Genomic DNA, 16327 nt, shown 5'->3' with positions numbered 1-16327 from the left:
TGTACAAATGTGAGTCATGTGATATCTGATTGTCAAGTCCTACAGTAGATTTACCTCAGCTGCAGTGCACTGATGCACCCCTCTCCATGAGAGAATACATTATTTCTTTCCTTTAATGCTCATCATTTTCTTGTAAATCCCTGAGCAAATCTTTGTTCTGTTCTAACCTGTGAAGCTAAATAGCTTGCTGGACAGTCAAAAATAAAACATTGCTGTGTCTGTTGCCTAGCCATCTTCATCCCCCATCTAGACAGTAAATGGCAAGCACATTAGTATGGTAGATGGCAAAATGTATTTCTCTTACAGGCGGTAGTAATGCACTGAGCCACTACAAAGGAACCATGGTAGAACAGGGGTAATATAACATACATTAAAGTCAGCACCTTTTTATAACTAGTGAATGCAGATGGAAATGTACTTCATCTTTTTCACTTGTCTAAGGAGAAGGGCCTAATTAATTCTGAAATAGGTGACTTTTGTTTCTTGCCAAGCATGCATAATGATGCGTTCACTCTTCCACCCTTCATCCACTTATTGCATTTGCACTCCCTTGTCCCCACCCCTTGTCTCTCAAACATACATTCAGTATATACAGTGCATATGTATACACACATACAGTATCTATGTATAGGGTTATATTTTGTAGATACAGATTTATATAAAAAAAAATACCTTCTGTGGTCTTTTGGACTCACTGTATATATTAGTACACACACTCCTCCCTCCTCTCTCACTCTATGTCTCATATTCTGTCTGTATAAGATAGGGGTAATGAAAATAATTGTGCTTCATTAATTCTGAGTCTGGCTGGATGATAGCCATTTTGAACTATGTTTGCCAATTAGGCGGTCCAAATTAAAAGTGACCTTGGGATACTCTGTTCCTTTCTCTAATCGTCTAATGAAGCAGTTGTCTAGAAACAGTCCACTTTGTAATGTAAATCCTCACTTTTTTTAGTGACTTTCTGCACTTGCACTGCATAAATTCACCACTTTTCATTTTAAAGACAGAGGGGGGTAACAAAAAGAGAAGGACATGATTGGATGTTGTCTTGCAAACTTTTTTTTCTGTACTTCGTGATGAAGTGTTGACTGTTCTGCTTAACCCTGAAACCCCTGTTGCTTGAGGATAATTCTGCTCCATTTTGATCTGGACTGTTGGCTACATGACATGCTACAGTACATTCATCTGTGTCTATTAGAGGGGTGATTAGAAAGCATATGGCATATACTTTATGGTAAATTAACCAACAGTTTAGGAAGACAGATCTTTTTTTCTTTTCAATGCAAGTTACATCAGATGTGTATTTCATCTGAGAAACATTTCTTTTGATGAACAACTACTGATACAATTTTACAATATCTGATGATGATGAAGTGATGGTGTTTACATATTATGTATGCAATAGTAATGATCTTATATTATGTTACAGTGTAAATTTATAGGAAGTGTAGAACTTTGGGTGAACCTGAGTAAAGACATTTGATAAAAGTTACCAATGAGAATCAAATCAGGGAGTCGACGTTCACATCCACCAAGACATTTTTCCCCTTTGTCTCCCTCATTGGAGACATCTTTATTTGATATGGCTTGAAAAGACTATCACAAGTCTTTGAGCTAAGAGTGAAAGGTGGGCTGTCTTAAAAGTGTCGAAAATGAAGTTAAAATTAAGTATCAGTGGAACAGAAATGAAACGAGGAGGATAAGGTGAAGAATTGTGAATTAAAATTCAACACGGAGAGAAAACCTGATTACTCTGTTTGTGAAGTTAATTGAGGGAAGGTGAAAAAGACAACGTCTCATCTTCCAACCTCACCTTGTTTCAGCTGATGATTATTGCTAAATAGGGATCTGTTAATGAGTGATTCTGATGAAGTATCAGGTTTGAGGGGTAAAAAGAGGATATCAAAAGATGAAATAGGAAGAAAGTTGCAGGAGTGCAGCAGGGATAAATGGAGGTCGCCGTCATTCACACATGACTGACTTCAACCTTTTTAGAGCACAGAGAAGTAGGGTTCCTCTGAACTTCTTCAATCAATACTTTTCATCCTTGAAATGTTTGAATTAGAAAAGCAAAAGAAAAACATTTTCTTTCTTTTTTTCAAACTTAAAACGCATACATTTATCAGCAATGAAACTGTTTTCTTTTGATTTTGCTGTTTTATTACGGAGCACACAGCCTAATTTAGCAATTCTTCTTAAATTGAATGATTTTTAATTTAAGTGACACAACTTTTCTACTGAGAAATCAGTAGAAAGCTTTGAAAGTGTAATATGGCTAGATTTAGTTTACCTACCATTTCCTTTTATTACAGTTGAGTTGTTTTCATTAGTCCTATTTTATTAGCACATCCTAATAAAGCTTTCAGCTGGCTGAGATACTGTATGACATGAGGTCCATCTCTGTAATTGGCTGCAGCAGAACTATGCTCAAGACAAAACAAAGGGCTGTGAAACTTTATATTCTGTGAATGGTATATATAAAACTATATATATGGGTATGATCATTTGTATGCACATGTACACACGCGTTGATTGCTTTATATGAAAACAGTAAGGTACAAATATACTCTCAGCATTCAATCTCTTTTTGTTATTCTTTTTTATGCTTTGTGTGATAATGTATACTTAATCAATCTGTTTAAACCGCCGCCTTGTTTTTTTTTGTAAATTTGTATTTTCCTTGAATTGAAATTGCAATATTAAATTTTGTGTTTTTTGTGCTTTGTTTTACCAGGTGACAGCAAGTGAAGTACTGCCAGCAAGCATGTTCATACCAGTACCTAGTCCAGACAGAGAGTCCCAGAGCACCCCTCACGCCACAGCCAATTCTAATGCTGAAGATGCAAAGAAGCAAGCTGGTTAGTATCTAACTCTGCTGGGGGTAACTTTAAAGTATCTTGCCAAAAGTTTTCTGAAAAGACCTTTGCAGTCTGTAATGAGACATTATCATTCTGGGTCATCGTGGCTGACAGTTCAATAAATTAGACAGAGTTTTATTACTTTAGAACTAGGTCATTAGTTGTCATTACATAGAGGGGAAATAAAGAACCATTACTCAGCCATTTTAGTGTTTTTACAGCAGAATTGTGTGGTAAAGGTTTGTTCCATTTTTCACAGACAGCTTAATGTGAGACGTTGCACTCTTCACTCACAAAAAGATAATGTGAATTATGGTTTGTATTCACCTGCTATATGATATGATGTTGCACACACTCTAATGAAGTTCTCTTTTCTTTTCATTTATTTGTTCACAGATGCATCAGATGCTGATCCAGAGAAGGGGGTGTCACTCCCTACAGAAGTAGCGGAAGCTCGCAAGTCGCCTCTGGAAGATCAACAATCGGAGAGGGATGATGCCACAGGATTTCTGTGTTGGAAAAAAGGCTGTAATCAAGTGTTCAAGTCGTCCAATTCTCTTCAGATGCACTTCAATGAAGTTCACAACAAAAGGCCCCAGCTGCCTGTTTCAGATCGCCATGTCTACAAGTACCGCTGTAACCAATGCAGCCTGGCCTTCAAAACAGTGGAGAAACTGCAGCTCCATTCACAATACCATGTGATCAGAGCAGCTACAATGTGCTGCCTTTGCCAGCGAAGCTTCAGAACACTGCAGGCCTTGAAGAAACATCTAGAAACAAGCCACCTGGAGCTGAGTGAAGCTGATATTCAGCAGCTTTATGGGGGCTTATTGATGAATGGTGACATTATGATAATGGGAGACCCATCCCTTGGTGAGGAGCATGGGAGTCTAGGAGAAGATGACAAAGAGGGAGATGACAGTGACCCAGAAGAGAAACAAAGCCCAACAGGCAGTGACTCTGGCTCACTGCAGGAAGATTCTGGATCTGAACCTAAACGTGCTTTGCCATTCAGAAAGGGCCCCAACTTTACTATGGAGAAGTTTTTGGATCCATCTCGTCCCTTCAAGTGCACTGTCTGCAAAGAATCTTTTACACAGAAGAACATTCTTTTGGTTCACTATAACTCTGTCTCCCACCTACACAAGGTGAAGCGAGCTCTGCAGGAGTCCACTACTGGTCAGCCTGAGCCTACCAGCAGCCCTGACAACAAGCCATTCAAATGCAGCACTTGTAACGTGGCATATAGCCAGAGCTCTACTCTGGAGATCCACATGCGCTCTGTTCTACACCAGACCAAAGCCAGGGCGGCCAAACTTGAAGCGGCAGGAGGAATCACTAGCACTGCGAGTACACCTGGCTTGAGTGGCGGAGGGTCCAGCATCAGCACTTCAACATCTAGTCCAAGCCCAGCAACTAACTCAACTACTAGCTCCACCAACCACAGTTCCTCTGTATCTCAAACAACTCAGAGCATTCTTGGAGGAAACCACATGAGTCACTGCATCGAAAGCCAAGGCAATTCTACAGTGAGCTGCCATTCCTCACCATCAGAGAACCATGAGGTGAAAAAGACAAAATTTTCAGACATGCTGTCAGCTAGGGGGCAACAACAACAACAGCAACAACAACAACAGCAGCAGCAGCAGCAGCAGCAGCAGCAACAACAACAACAACAACAACAGCAACAACAGCAACAGCTTCAGCAGCAGCAGCAGTTGGCTCAGGCTCAGGCCCAAGCTCAAGCTCAGCTTCAGCAAGAGCTCCAGCAGCAGGCTGCTCTTTTACAATCACAGCTATTCAACCCAGCACTTCTGCAGCACTTCCCAATGACAACTGATGCACTTCTCCCCCTACAACAACAGCAGTTGCTTTTCCCTTTCTATATCCCAGGAGCAGAATTTCAGCTGAACCCAGAAATCAACCTCACTAACTCAGCACTTGGCCTAGGATCATCCACCTCCTCGCTGCTGGAAGATCTCAAAAACTCAGCTCAACAGGCCCAGCAGAGTTGCTTGCAGCAGCAGTTGATGCACCACCATCTTCAGCAGCAACATCAACAACAGCAGCAGCAGCAGCAGCAACAACAGCAGCAGCAGCAACAGCAGCAGCAGGCTCACTCACAGGCTCAGAGTCAGATGGCATTGCTGCAGCAAAGTGCAGCTCTCCTCCAGCAGACTGACAAAAAGCAGAAACCTCCTTCCTCTCACAATGACAAAGACAGAGAAACGCAAAGAGAGAAGGACACAACTGAAAAAAATGAGGAATATGTTAAGGATTCTACAGACGGCAAGCCAAAAGAAAAGAAGGACATTCAGCACATTTCAATTAACGTGAACCACGATGGATTGCCTCCACCAAGGATTGCCTCAGATGCTCGAGGAAATGCAACTAAAGCCTTGCTGGAAAATTTTGGGTTTGAGCTAGTAATTCAGTACAATGAAAATAAACAGAAAGCTCAGAAAAAGACAGCTGGACCTCCAGGATCAAGTGGTCCAGGTGGGATAACAAGAGTGGTGGACCCCATTGAGGGATTAGAGAAACTGGAATGTGAAGCCTGTGGCAAGCTCTTTTCAAACATACTGATTCTGAAGAGTCACCAGGAGCATATCCACCAGGCTTTCTTTCCATTTCGATCCCTTGAGAGGTTTGCCAAGGAATACAGAGAGCATTATGATAAACTGTATCCACTGAGACCCCCTACACCAGAGGCTGCTCCAGCTCCTCCACCGCCTCCTCCTCCACCTCCTCCTCCGCCCCAAAGAGCTCCCACACCAAATATTCCTGTCTCTTCGGCCTCCCTCACACCTCCAACTGTACCTACCCCCCAGCCACAAGTTTCAATGGCACAAATGACCATGCCAATGGATCTGCCCCTCTTCTCGCCCCTCATGATGCAGCCTATGTCTCTGCAGTCTTTGCCCACTCAGTTGACTCAACAGCTACCATCAGTTGAGCCAAGCCTGGCATCAGACCTAGCTCAGCTCTACCAACAGCAGCTTACACCAGCCATGCTACAGCAGCAGCAGAACAAGAGGCCACGAACACGCATCACTGATGACCAGCTTAGGGTCCTGAGACAGTACTTTGATATTAACAATTCACCAAATGAGGAACAGATCAAAGAGATGTCAGACAAGTCGGGGCTTCCACAGAAAGTCATTAAGCATTGGTTCAGAAACACCCTTTTTAAAGAGAGACAGCGCAACAAAGATTCACCATACAATTTCAATAATCCACCAACAACAACTCTAGAAGACACAAAGATTGACTCTAAACCTCCTTCACCTGAACCACAGAAACAGGAATTATATGGAAGTAAGAGATCATCCAGGACGAGGTTTACTGACTACCAGCTAAGAGTCCTACAAGACTTCTTTGATGCCAATGCTTATCCTAAAGATGATGAATTTGAACAGCTCTCCAACCTTCTGAGCCTCCCCACCCGTGTTATTGTTGTGTGGTTCCAAAATGCTCGCCAGAAGGCCAGGAAGAATTACGAAAACCAAGGTGACGGAGCTAAAGAAGGTGAAAGACGAGAACTGTCAAATGACCGCTATATCCGCACCTCGAATCTGAATTACCAGTGCAAGAAATGCAGTCTGGTTTTCCAGCGCATATTTGATCTAATAAAACACCAAAAGAAGCTGTGTTACAAAGATGAAGATGAGGAAGGACAGTATGACAGCCAAAATGAGGATTCACTGGATCTTTCCAATGAATGTTATACTCCCTCTGGGTCTTCCTGTCACACCCCAATGCCGTCATCTTCAAGTCTCTGCCCACTCGCACCCTCCACTTCGGCATTCTCACACCTCCCGTCTTCTGAGAAAGAGGAGGCATCACCAGCATCCACCTCGAACCTCTACGATGAGAAGCCCAAGCTGTTACCAGATCTTTCTGTTGATCCAAGAGAAACCCAAACCTCTATCAAGCAGGAAATTGTGCATCAACCCCAACCTGAGGAACAACACCACAGACCTCAGAGAGAAGAGAAGATGCAAAGTATTTCCAAGCCCATCAAACATTCGTCTCCCTCCTTCTCTCAGCAACAACAGCAGTGTGGTCCATCAGCCTCTCAGACAAGCCAAGCCTCGTCGCAAAGCTCTCACATGAGCCTCAATGCACACCTGACCTCTGCCACACAACAACTGTCACAACAGATGATCCCATACCAGTGTGAGCAGTGCAAGATTGGCTTCCCCTCCTTTGAGCACTGGCAGGAACACCAGCAATTACACTTCCTTTCTGTGCAAAATCAATTCATCCACCCTCAATTCCTCGACCGTCCACTTGACATGCCTTTCATGCTATTTGATCCCAGCAATCCTCTACTGGCAAGTCAGCTACTCTCTGGGGCAATGCCACAGATCCCCAGCAGCTCTGCCACCTCTCCGTCCACCCCCACCTCCACCATGAACTCCCTGAAGAGGAAGTTAGAGGAGAAAGCTGGCACAAGCCCGGGAGAGAACGACAGCACAAACAGTGGAGAAGAGCCACAGAGAGACAAGCGGCTCAGAACCACCATCACACCTGAGCAGCTGGAGGTCCTTTATCAGAAGTATTTATTAGATTCAAATCCTACACGTAAAATGCTCGACCACATTGCTCATGAGGTTGGATTAAAAAAAAGAGTAGTGCAAGTGTGGTTCCAAAACACCAGAGCTCGAGAGAGAAAAGGCCAGTTCAGAGCAGTAGGGCCAGCTCAAGCTCATCGAAGGTGCCCTTTTTGTCGAGCTCTTTTTAAAGCAAAAACAGCCCTAGAGGCACACATTCGTTCTCGTCACTGGCATGAAGCCAAACGTGCTGGATATAATTTAACTCTCAGTGGTTTGCTACCTGATCAGGAGAGTATGCAAATAAAAATGGATGCTCTAGAGGCGTCAAATTACTCCCAACTAGCCCCTTCAAACAGTGATGGACAAAGCTCCTCCATGTCACCAGTGAACAAAGGCTTGGATTTGTCTCCCAGGGCTCTACTGAGCCCTTCATCTATTAAAGTTGAGGGAATGGAGGATTTTGAGACTGCAACCATGTCCTCTGTTAACCTCAGCTTTGATCAGAGTAAACTGGATAATGACGACTGCTCTTCTGTGAATACAGCCATCACTGACACAACAACAGGTGATGAGGCCAATGCTGATAATGACAGTGCTGATGCAAAGCACAGCCAGAATAGTGATTACCTGTCTAAGTCTGGAGGCTCCGCCGCCCTCCTTGAAAATGATGACCAGATGTCCTCTGGGCTTGTTAGCCCTGCAACAAGCTATTACGCTAAGGACTATGAAAATGAACATATCATTGACCACAGTGAGACGTCCAGTCTGGCTGACCCCTGCTCTCCAAGTCCTGGAGCCTCAGGTACTAGGAGTATCGACAGCGGAGATCGACCTGGCCAAAAGCGCTTTCGAACCCAGATGACTAACCTCCAGCTGAAAGTATTGAAATCCTGTTTTAACGACTACAGGACTCCCACAATGCTGGAATGTGAGGTACTTGGTAATGACATTGGACTTCCAAAGAGAGTGGTTCAGGTGTGGTTTCAAAATGCTCGTGCCAAGGAGAAAAAGGCAAAGCTCAACATGGCCAAGCACTTCGGAATAAATCAGACATCCTACGAGGGGCCGAGGACTGAGTGCACTTTGTGTGGTGTCAAGTACAGTGCTCGCCTCTCTATCCGTGATCACATTTTCTCCCAGCAACACATCTCTAAGGTGAAGGATACCATTGGCAGCCAGATCGATAAGGAAAAAGAATACTTTGACCCAGCCACTGTCCGCCAACTTATGGCCCAGCAAGAGATGGATCGCATTAAGAAGGCCAATGAAGTTTTAGGACTGGCACAGCAGCAGGCCATGCAGCAGCAAGGGATGTTTGATAACCCTGCAATGCAGGCTCTGAATCTCCAGTCAGCTTATTCAAATCTGCAAGGCATCCCACCTGTCCTTTTGCCAGGGGTTGGCAGCCCCTCTCTCTCCAGCTTTAACTCATCGAATTCAGGTAGGCTACGTAATATTTTTTGCATTTAGTCACTGATAGAATGATCAACTTTGATGTGTAGGTGCTTTTTTCTGCTGAAAGTAGACATAATTAACACATAATTCAAACAACTGCCAGTCATTACTTGAAGCAATAATATTGTGTTTCAGCGTAATACCTAGTCAGTAAAAAACTAGAACACAATATTTCTTGCCCTTTTGAAATAATTTCTATTTCCATCAATCTGTGTAATGCCTCCTCAATTATGCTGGCACATAAACTAATTAATTCATAATGATTTGATTTGCCTTTTCTGAATGTATTAGTATATAATGAAATTCATTTTTGGTGTTCAGTTACCAGTAAATATGTGTAAATACTAACTCTTAAATTTTTGTCTGTATTTGAAATATTTCCAGCTTTAACTCCTCCAAAACCTTCAAACCTCCTGAACATGCCTGGTGCCAGTGTTCCCTCACCTAGCCTCCCTACATCCGGATTGCCCAACAAGCCTCCCTCCTCATCGTCTCTTGCCGCATCCAGCCCAGCCCAGACCAACACATCTGCTTCCCACTCAAGCCCCACGTCCACATCGAACTCCAGTTCTTCAATCGCCCAGTCCGGCTCCCGGCCAGAACCCCCCAAAGAACGTGATGCTGAGAGGGTAAGAGAGAAGGAGAAGCCCAAGGAAAAAGCAGAGAAGCCCCCAACCCCATCATCAACAGGAAGCACCCCTGCTCCTTCTATTTCTGCTGCCAGCGCCAAGAAGGAGAAACCAGACACAGCGGTACCTGCCACCTCTATGCCCACACCTGGCATGGAGTATGTGGTGGACGCTGCCCAGCTTCAAGCTCTGCAGGCTGCCCTGGCATCTGATCCCACAGCTCTTCTCACAAACCAGTTCCTCCCCTACTTCATGCCTGGCTTTTCCCCGTATTACACCCCACAGATCCCTGGAGCTCTCCAAGGGGGCTACCTGCAGCCAATGTATGGTATGGAAAGTCTCTTCCCTTACAACCCAGCATTGTCACAAGCACTGATGGGCCTGTCTCCAGGGTCCCTGCTGCAGCATTACCAGCAATATCAGCAGAGCTTGCAGGAGGCACTACAGCAGCAACAGCGTCAGCTTCAGCAGATCCAGCAACCCAAGGCGAGCCAAACTCCTGTTCCCTCTCAATCCTTGGGGGATCGTAAAGAATCTGCCAAAGATCCAGTGAAAACGGAGGAGCAAAAGGGCAACTCCCACGGTGTACCCCCAACTTCCTCCTCCTCTTCCTCCTCCTCCTCCTCCTCTTCTCATAATAAAGTACCCTCTGAGCAAAACGAGATGGATGGCAAAGCTGGTAACCCCCTTCTAGACCAGTACATCGTCCCCAAGGTGCAGTATAAACTGGCATGCCGCAAATGTCAAGCAGTTTTCACCAAGGAGGAAGCGGCTATTACCCACCTTAAAACGAACTGTTTTTTCGGTCAGTCTGTGGCAAACCTGCAAGAGATGTTGCTGCGTGTCCCCGGTGGCGTAGGTGCAGGGGCTGGAAGTCTCTATGACTGCCTGGCTTGTGACACTACGTTGGATGGGGAGAAAGCACTCAGTCAACACCTGGAATCGGCATTGCACAAACACAGAACAATCAAGCGATCAGCCAGAAATGCCAAAGAGCACGCTACTAGTTTATTACCTCACTCTTCAGCCTGCTTCCCCAATCCTAACACCGCATCTACCTCGCAGTCTGCCACTCATCCCATCAGCAGCCCCCCTCCCCCGCCAACAACATCAGCCACCATGCCATCCTCTGCTGTCTCCTCTTCCTTGTGCTCCTCCTCTTCTACCCCACTCAACACCACAGCTGCCGGCAAACCCTGGCCCCAGGCCCCTTTCTCCAGAGCTTTAGCTGGGAAGCCCAATGCCAGTCCCTCCTCTTCTTCCTCCTCTTTTCCTCCAGTGTCCTCACCTTCAACGGTTACCTCAAGTTCATTGAGCACCTCAGGAGTTCAGACCTCGATACCAACAGACGTCTTTACCGACGAGTCTGACTCTGACAGCAGTCAGAAGTCAGCAGACAGGCTGGGCAGGATGGCGGAGGAGCCACAGCAGCCAGGCTTTGTCAAAGACAGTAGTAGTTGTAGTAGTAATCTTGCTAGTGTAGGAACAGACTCCATCAGATTGTAAAAGAGCTTTCAGTGATGGACAATATTTAAAAAACACTAAAAAAAAAGACAAAAAAAAACACAAATGGAAAAAACATAAAAAGCAGCAATGTTAAGAATACATTAAAAGTATACAAACCAATTTCAGAAAAAGATGTGTAAAGACTAACTGCAATTCCAAAGCTTGTAACCAAAAATTTAAATGTTAGTGGATTGTTTTCCCATATCAACATGCTGGTTTTCGTTTCGTATTGTTTTTTTTTGTTTGTTTTTTGTTTTGTTTTGTTTTGTTTTTGTTTTTTTTACTCAACTGAATACATGCATACTAATATATGAGAATACAAAAGATCGCTGCAGTTATGTTTTGGGTAATGGTAGAGGAATGCTGTACTGTATGGCAATGGACTGCCTCAAAGTTGACAAATGGCCCAAGAACCCTTTTGAAGAAACACGAGTCAACAAGCTGTCCCTTTGTTTTGTAATAATTTCTACTTAATAGCACAGTCACAAAAAGCCAGTATGTACTGTATGGGAGAATAGTCTATCCGTTTTCTTGCTATTTAAGCATTCAGATACCAATGGCTTGCAAAACTAAAAGAATAATGTAATGTCTATTTTATTCTCAGGTCAACAGCTCACAGTTGTTTTTCTGTTACAGAAATCCATGTTTTACACCTTTTGTTTCCAACAGGAGATGAGCATTTTTTTTCTTCTTTCAGAACTTGATTTAATAATATAAAGTTTTAAGTTGAATGAAATTTTAATAAGGCATTGTTTCTGGGCATTCAAAAAGGGTAAATGATTTGCTGATTTTGACATTAGAAATCCTTTTAAAAGGGGGGAAATAGCAATCCCATTGTACCCAGACAAGGAGAGCATTGCAGACATAATAACGGGCGATGAAAAGAGTTTTGATTAAAAAAAAAAAAACAACCTTCTGTATTTATGATAGATATGAACATTTTTGCTGTTAAGTAGATTGTTGCATTGGAAATGAATTTAAACAGTATGGTAGGTTGAAAAAAACTTTGTGTACATTTAGCTTTTGTATTGTCCAACTTTAAGACGCTTCATTTGATGTTGTCTTGGTCATTCCGATAGACTAGATTTATGGACAGGTAATTTATCTAAACTTTATTTCTGTCTTATTCTCAACTTCTTGGGAAACATTCACCCAAATGCCCCTCCTGACAAGGAAGGATCCTCTTGTAGAATTATTTAAATTTTATGGTATGGTTGGTGATGCGCTAACCACAACGAAAAAGATCCTGGGTGAAATATTGAAAGTTTTATTTTATTTAATTTTTGTGTTACCTTTGTGCACTTATCACTGTCTGACTTCTATTTCTCACTCTACTTGTTCCTCTCTTCGCACTTATTTTCCTCTGCTCTCCTGTGTTTGTAGATATGTACACTACAAAGCAGGTCTTTTGTTCTTCATGTAGTGTGGCTACAGTCTTTATTTTCATTTTGACATTTTTGTTGTCATAAATGAAAATGAAAAAAGAATACTAATAATAATTCTCACGCTTTAAGACAAAAAGAAAATCCAAAGACTAAACACTTTCACCATTGGTGCATAAAGATGAGAAAAGAGGCTTCTTTATACTTGAGAATTTGTTGCTGTTTTTAGAGGAAAGAAAACAAAGTTTTAAAAGATAAAGGAGTACGCATCAGAGTTGCCGTATTTGCTTCTTTGCAAGCAAACAGGTAGCTTTTTTACGTAAATACCAAAAACCAAAAAGGGCCCTTGTCCTTGCATTGTGGAGTAGCACCGTTACAGAGCCATTGCAGTTTGTAAGATAGAGGTTATTAATCTTTGTTTGACTTTTTTGTCACATTCAAATGTCCATTTTTTAAAGAAAATGTATAAGGTCTGGTCTTCAAGGACATACGTTTTGCTGCTAATGTAGAATTTTGAAAGAAAAAAAGAGTACCTAGATGCATGCTCATTTTGCTTTTGGCTAAGCTTTAACTAAAACAAACAATAAACCAATTTCTTGCCTCTGCAACACCTTTTTTTTTTTCTTGTTGCAAAAACGGAACTTTGAAGACTGTGAATATATGTTCCAAAGGACATTTTGCCGATTTTCATTTTGAACAGACCAATGTTTAAAGCCAATGATCTATAACGTTTGTAAAGAACAGTGCATTCCAAATATCACAATGGATTTTTCTTAAGCAAGGACTGATCGTATTTCATTTAATTGCTTTGAATTGTCACAATCTTTTTTTTTTTCCTCATTTTTAAAGTGACTGTAAACTGTTGTGTACATTTTTGCATCATTGGTTGCTGAACAAAGTGACCTCCATATGTCATTTTGTGCTGGCATGGAACATTGCTGAAAATCCCTCCATCCAGTCAAGGTTGTTGCTCACTTGTTAAGCAAGTAATAGTGGTTACCAAAAAATGTATATAATACATCTGGTACTGATGCGTCTCATAGGTTTAGTAACATTTATGCCAGTCAACATACAACTAGTCTCAGAGGGAAATGATGGTTGTTTTGCTGAGGTGTCGTTGCCCCCTTCTTGGGAAATCCACCAGTGACTTGTCCCATGTGTCTGCAGGGTGCCACTTCCACACATAGCTTACAGATCTTAAGGGACATCTTCATTCCAAAGCATTATTTCTGGAAAAAGTAGGAGGTTTTTTGAAGATGTCCCTTGGTTTCAAATAGTTAGGATGCTTTCATGCCCAAAGAAGTCCCCCACTTCATTTTACTGCAATGGAAATGGATGTGCATACGTATCCCCACCTTTTCTCACTGATGATCTGATGAACTAAAATTTTTATTTTTTAAACCAAAACCCTAACATATTTAAATTTGTGAAAAACTACTTTTGGCCACTTTGGTATAGCCAATGTATTTGCCCTAATGAATACAAGGCACAATCTCAGAAGTGTGTTTAAAGTGCTACGTCTTGCAGAGCAATGTGCTTTGGTGTTAATGCTACAGCATGCTGTTGAAAGTCAGTAGATTTGGTCTGCAAGCTTGTTAATTCTCTAAAGTCCAGTTCCCTGAAATACTGTTCATATGTACTTTCTTATTTTGGAAAAATCTTAAGTTGTACAGTTTTTCTCAAATATGTTTGCTTTATTTTAATTTTCAGACAATGTCAGACATGTATTGTTATTTTCTTATAAGTATTTGTATTTGTATTTTAGTTTCTGTATATTACTTTTTATCATAAATTAACACTAGCTTTAATTTGAATTGCTGAAATTAAGAAACAAAAACAAAAAATATGACCTGGCCACTTTATGGTGTGATAATGTTCTTTATATTCATTGTCTCAATGATACTGTTTGCTCTCTTATTTCCAAAGTGTAATCTTTTGGGCTCTTCTGTGGAAGACAAAGTTGAGGTCTCTGCATTAGATTCAGCCAGCATGGACTGTGTGTGAGTTTGTATGTTTGTGTGTGTGTTTCATAAGAGCCAGCATCAATTCAATTTTTCTTGTTTGCCTTTTATTTTATTTTTGTGTTACACACCAAAACAAACTGAACCACAAAGCTGGATTATGAATAACTGAAATTTAGAAAATCCAATTTTAAAGCTAATGATCAGAAATGAGAATGATGATACCGAAGCACTGAGCAGTTTTTACTTTGATTGAATATATGAATGTGGCCAAAGCTTTATGCAGTTGAAACAAAAAGAAAAAAAAAATTACAAGTTGTGCCCCAGATAAGTGTATATTTTATTGTGGCACAAAACCTTATTGTGGATAATTGGGTCCACTGACTTACATTGGGATACTTGATTTTAAAGGACATTTACAAAAAGAGAGATAAAGGCAAGGTTTTGCTGTAGAGGTCATCTTTTGCCCACTGTGAAAACGAACGTGTACCTGTATACAGATATAGATATATTTAAAACAAGACATCAACTTTTTTTTTTCTTTTGAGATGAAGAAGGAATAAAAAGAAAAAAAAGGACTCTGGGAAATCTTGGAGATCTCGTCAGGAGGACATGAGAGGCTGTGGGCACACCAAAACTGGGCATGGGAGCCGAAGGCAGGCTCCAAACAGCTTTAAAACCACCTCCTTATTTGATTACTGACAACTCTGTAACGGGAATGGACTCTGGAACCAATGGACATGTGTGACACAGAGAGGAAAGTCCTTAGATGAAACTGAACTTAAGTGGCTCCAGCTGCCTCTTTCTCCTTTCTGTCTGTCTCTTTCTTTCTCCAGCTCTGCCTCTGCTTCTGCTCTTTGATGGACATTTTCCAAATTTCAGGACAGGATGGACAGAGATGCTTGCTTCATTTCTCCCAGTTCATGTTGCTACCCGTTTCATTTCCTCGTGCTTGTCTCTGGTTGACAAGTAAAGCTCTCCAGTCAAATGGCGGCTCACCCCTCTCTCTGTTGATTACATTATCTAAAAAGAGAAATTAATAACAGAGAGAGGGGACGGGTTCTCGAAGCTGTCATTCTTAATGAGGCAGTTACACTAAAAAAGCGTATTAACCAAAATTAACAACCAAACTAACAACCAAACAACCATTTGCTCCAACTTCAAAGATGAACTGTTACTTGGAGCTCTCTGTTCCTTTTGTGACTTCTGGTGCCACAATGTTTTTTTATGCTTTTAGTTTTTCTTTTTGTTTCCTTGAATTACTCCTCCTTCGAGCCTCATAAGCATGGCTCTGTGGCTCCAGGCAGCCCATCCGAGGGTAGAAAAAAACAGCCTTGCAATGTACAAAAAAGAGCAAGTTAAACCAAAAATGTTGTTCTTGATGTCTTTTCTATACTGTAGTCTTGTTAGCTTTTTTGTTACTGTAATTATATGATGAAGATTTCCAAACTGTACCAAATTACATGGAAACTAACATACATACAACCACGTGGAACTTCAGACTTTTAAAGAAACTTTTGTCACAAAACCTTGTTGTCCTAGTTAAGTTGATTGTAGATGGTAATTGAATATACTCCTTTGAAAATATTTCATCAAGTATGTTTCTTGCTCATTGTGATACATTAAAAAAGTATGAGCATAATTTGCACTGGTTTGGACTCATCTTTCTGTGTTGTGAGATTTGATCACTTGCTGTCACAAACTACTCAGAGAATTGAAAAAAATGTACTCAGAAAAATTACCCATTTTTTTCCCTTTGTACTGAGTAAAATAATTTGATCCTTAAAAGCCAGAGTTGACAACAGACACAGAGATATTTTCACACATATCGTAAAAGACCTGTCAGTTTTCTTTGTACACTTAATGGCAACAACTAAGTTTAAGCTTTCAGTTATTTCAACAATTCTACATTGGCTTGTATGTAAGAATGATAACACATTTTCCCATATTCATAACTGGGATAGTTAGAAATAT

General features: G+C 41.5%; 1 protein-coding gene across 9 annotated transcripts in view; it reads left to right on the top strand.

Annotated features, from left to right (window-relative positions):
* The window catches only part of zfhx3b (zinc finger homeobox 3b), a 327377-nt gene extending 311382 nt beyond the window's left edge, over nt 1–15995 (top strand). For all 9 annotated transcript variants that reach the window (XM_085761295.1, XM_085761312.1, XM_085761304.1 and 6 more), the window contains 3 exons: nt 2738–2861; nt 3258–8861; nt 9260–15995. In XM_085761295.1, coding sequence (XP_085617421.1) covers nt 2738–2861; nt 3258–8861; nt 9260–11010 — 7479 coding nt within the window. In that variant the 3' untranslated portion in view covers nt 11011–15995. The remainder of the gene's footprint in view (nt 1–2737; nt 2862–3257; nt 8862–9259) is intronic.
* Nucleotides 15996–16327: the final 332 nt, after the last annotated feature.

Source organism: Trachurus japonicus, chromosome 3 (genome assembly GCF_045865225.1).
Source record: "Trachurus japonicus isolate A0001 chromosome 3, Traja_1.0".
Classification (NCBI taxonomy): domain Eukaryota; kingdom Metazoa; phylum Chordata; class Actinopteri; order Carangiformes; family Carangidae; genus Trachurus; species Trachurus japonicus.
The sequence above is the reverse complement of the archived record's forward strand: the minus strand, read 5'-3'. Positions and strand labels throughout refer to the sequence as shown.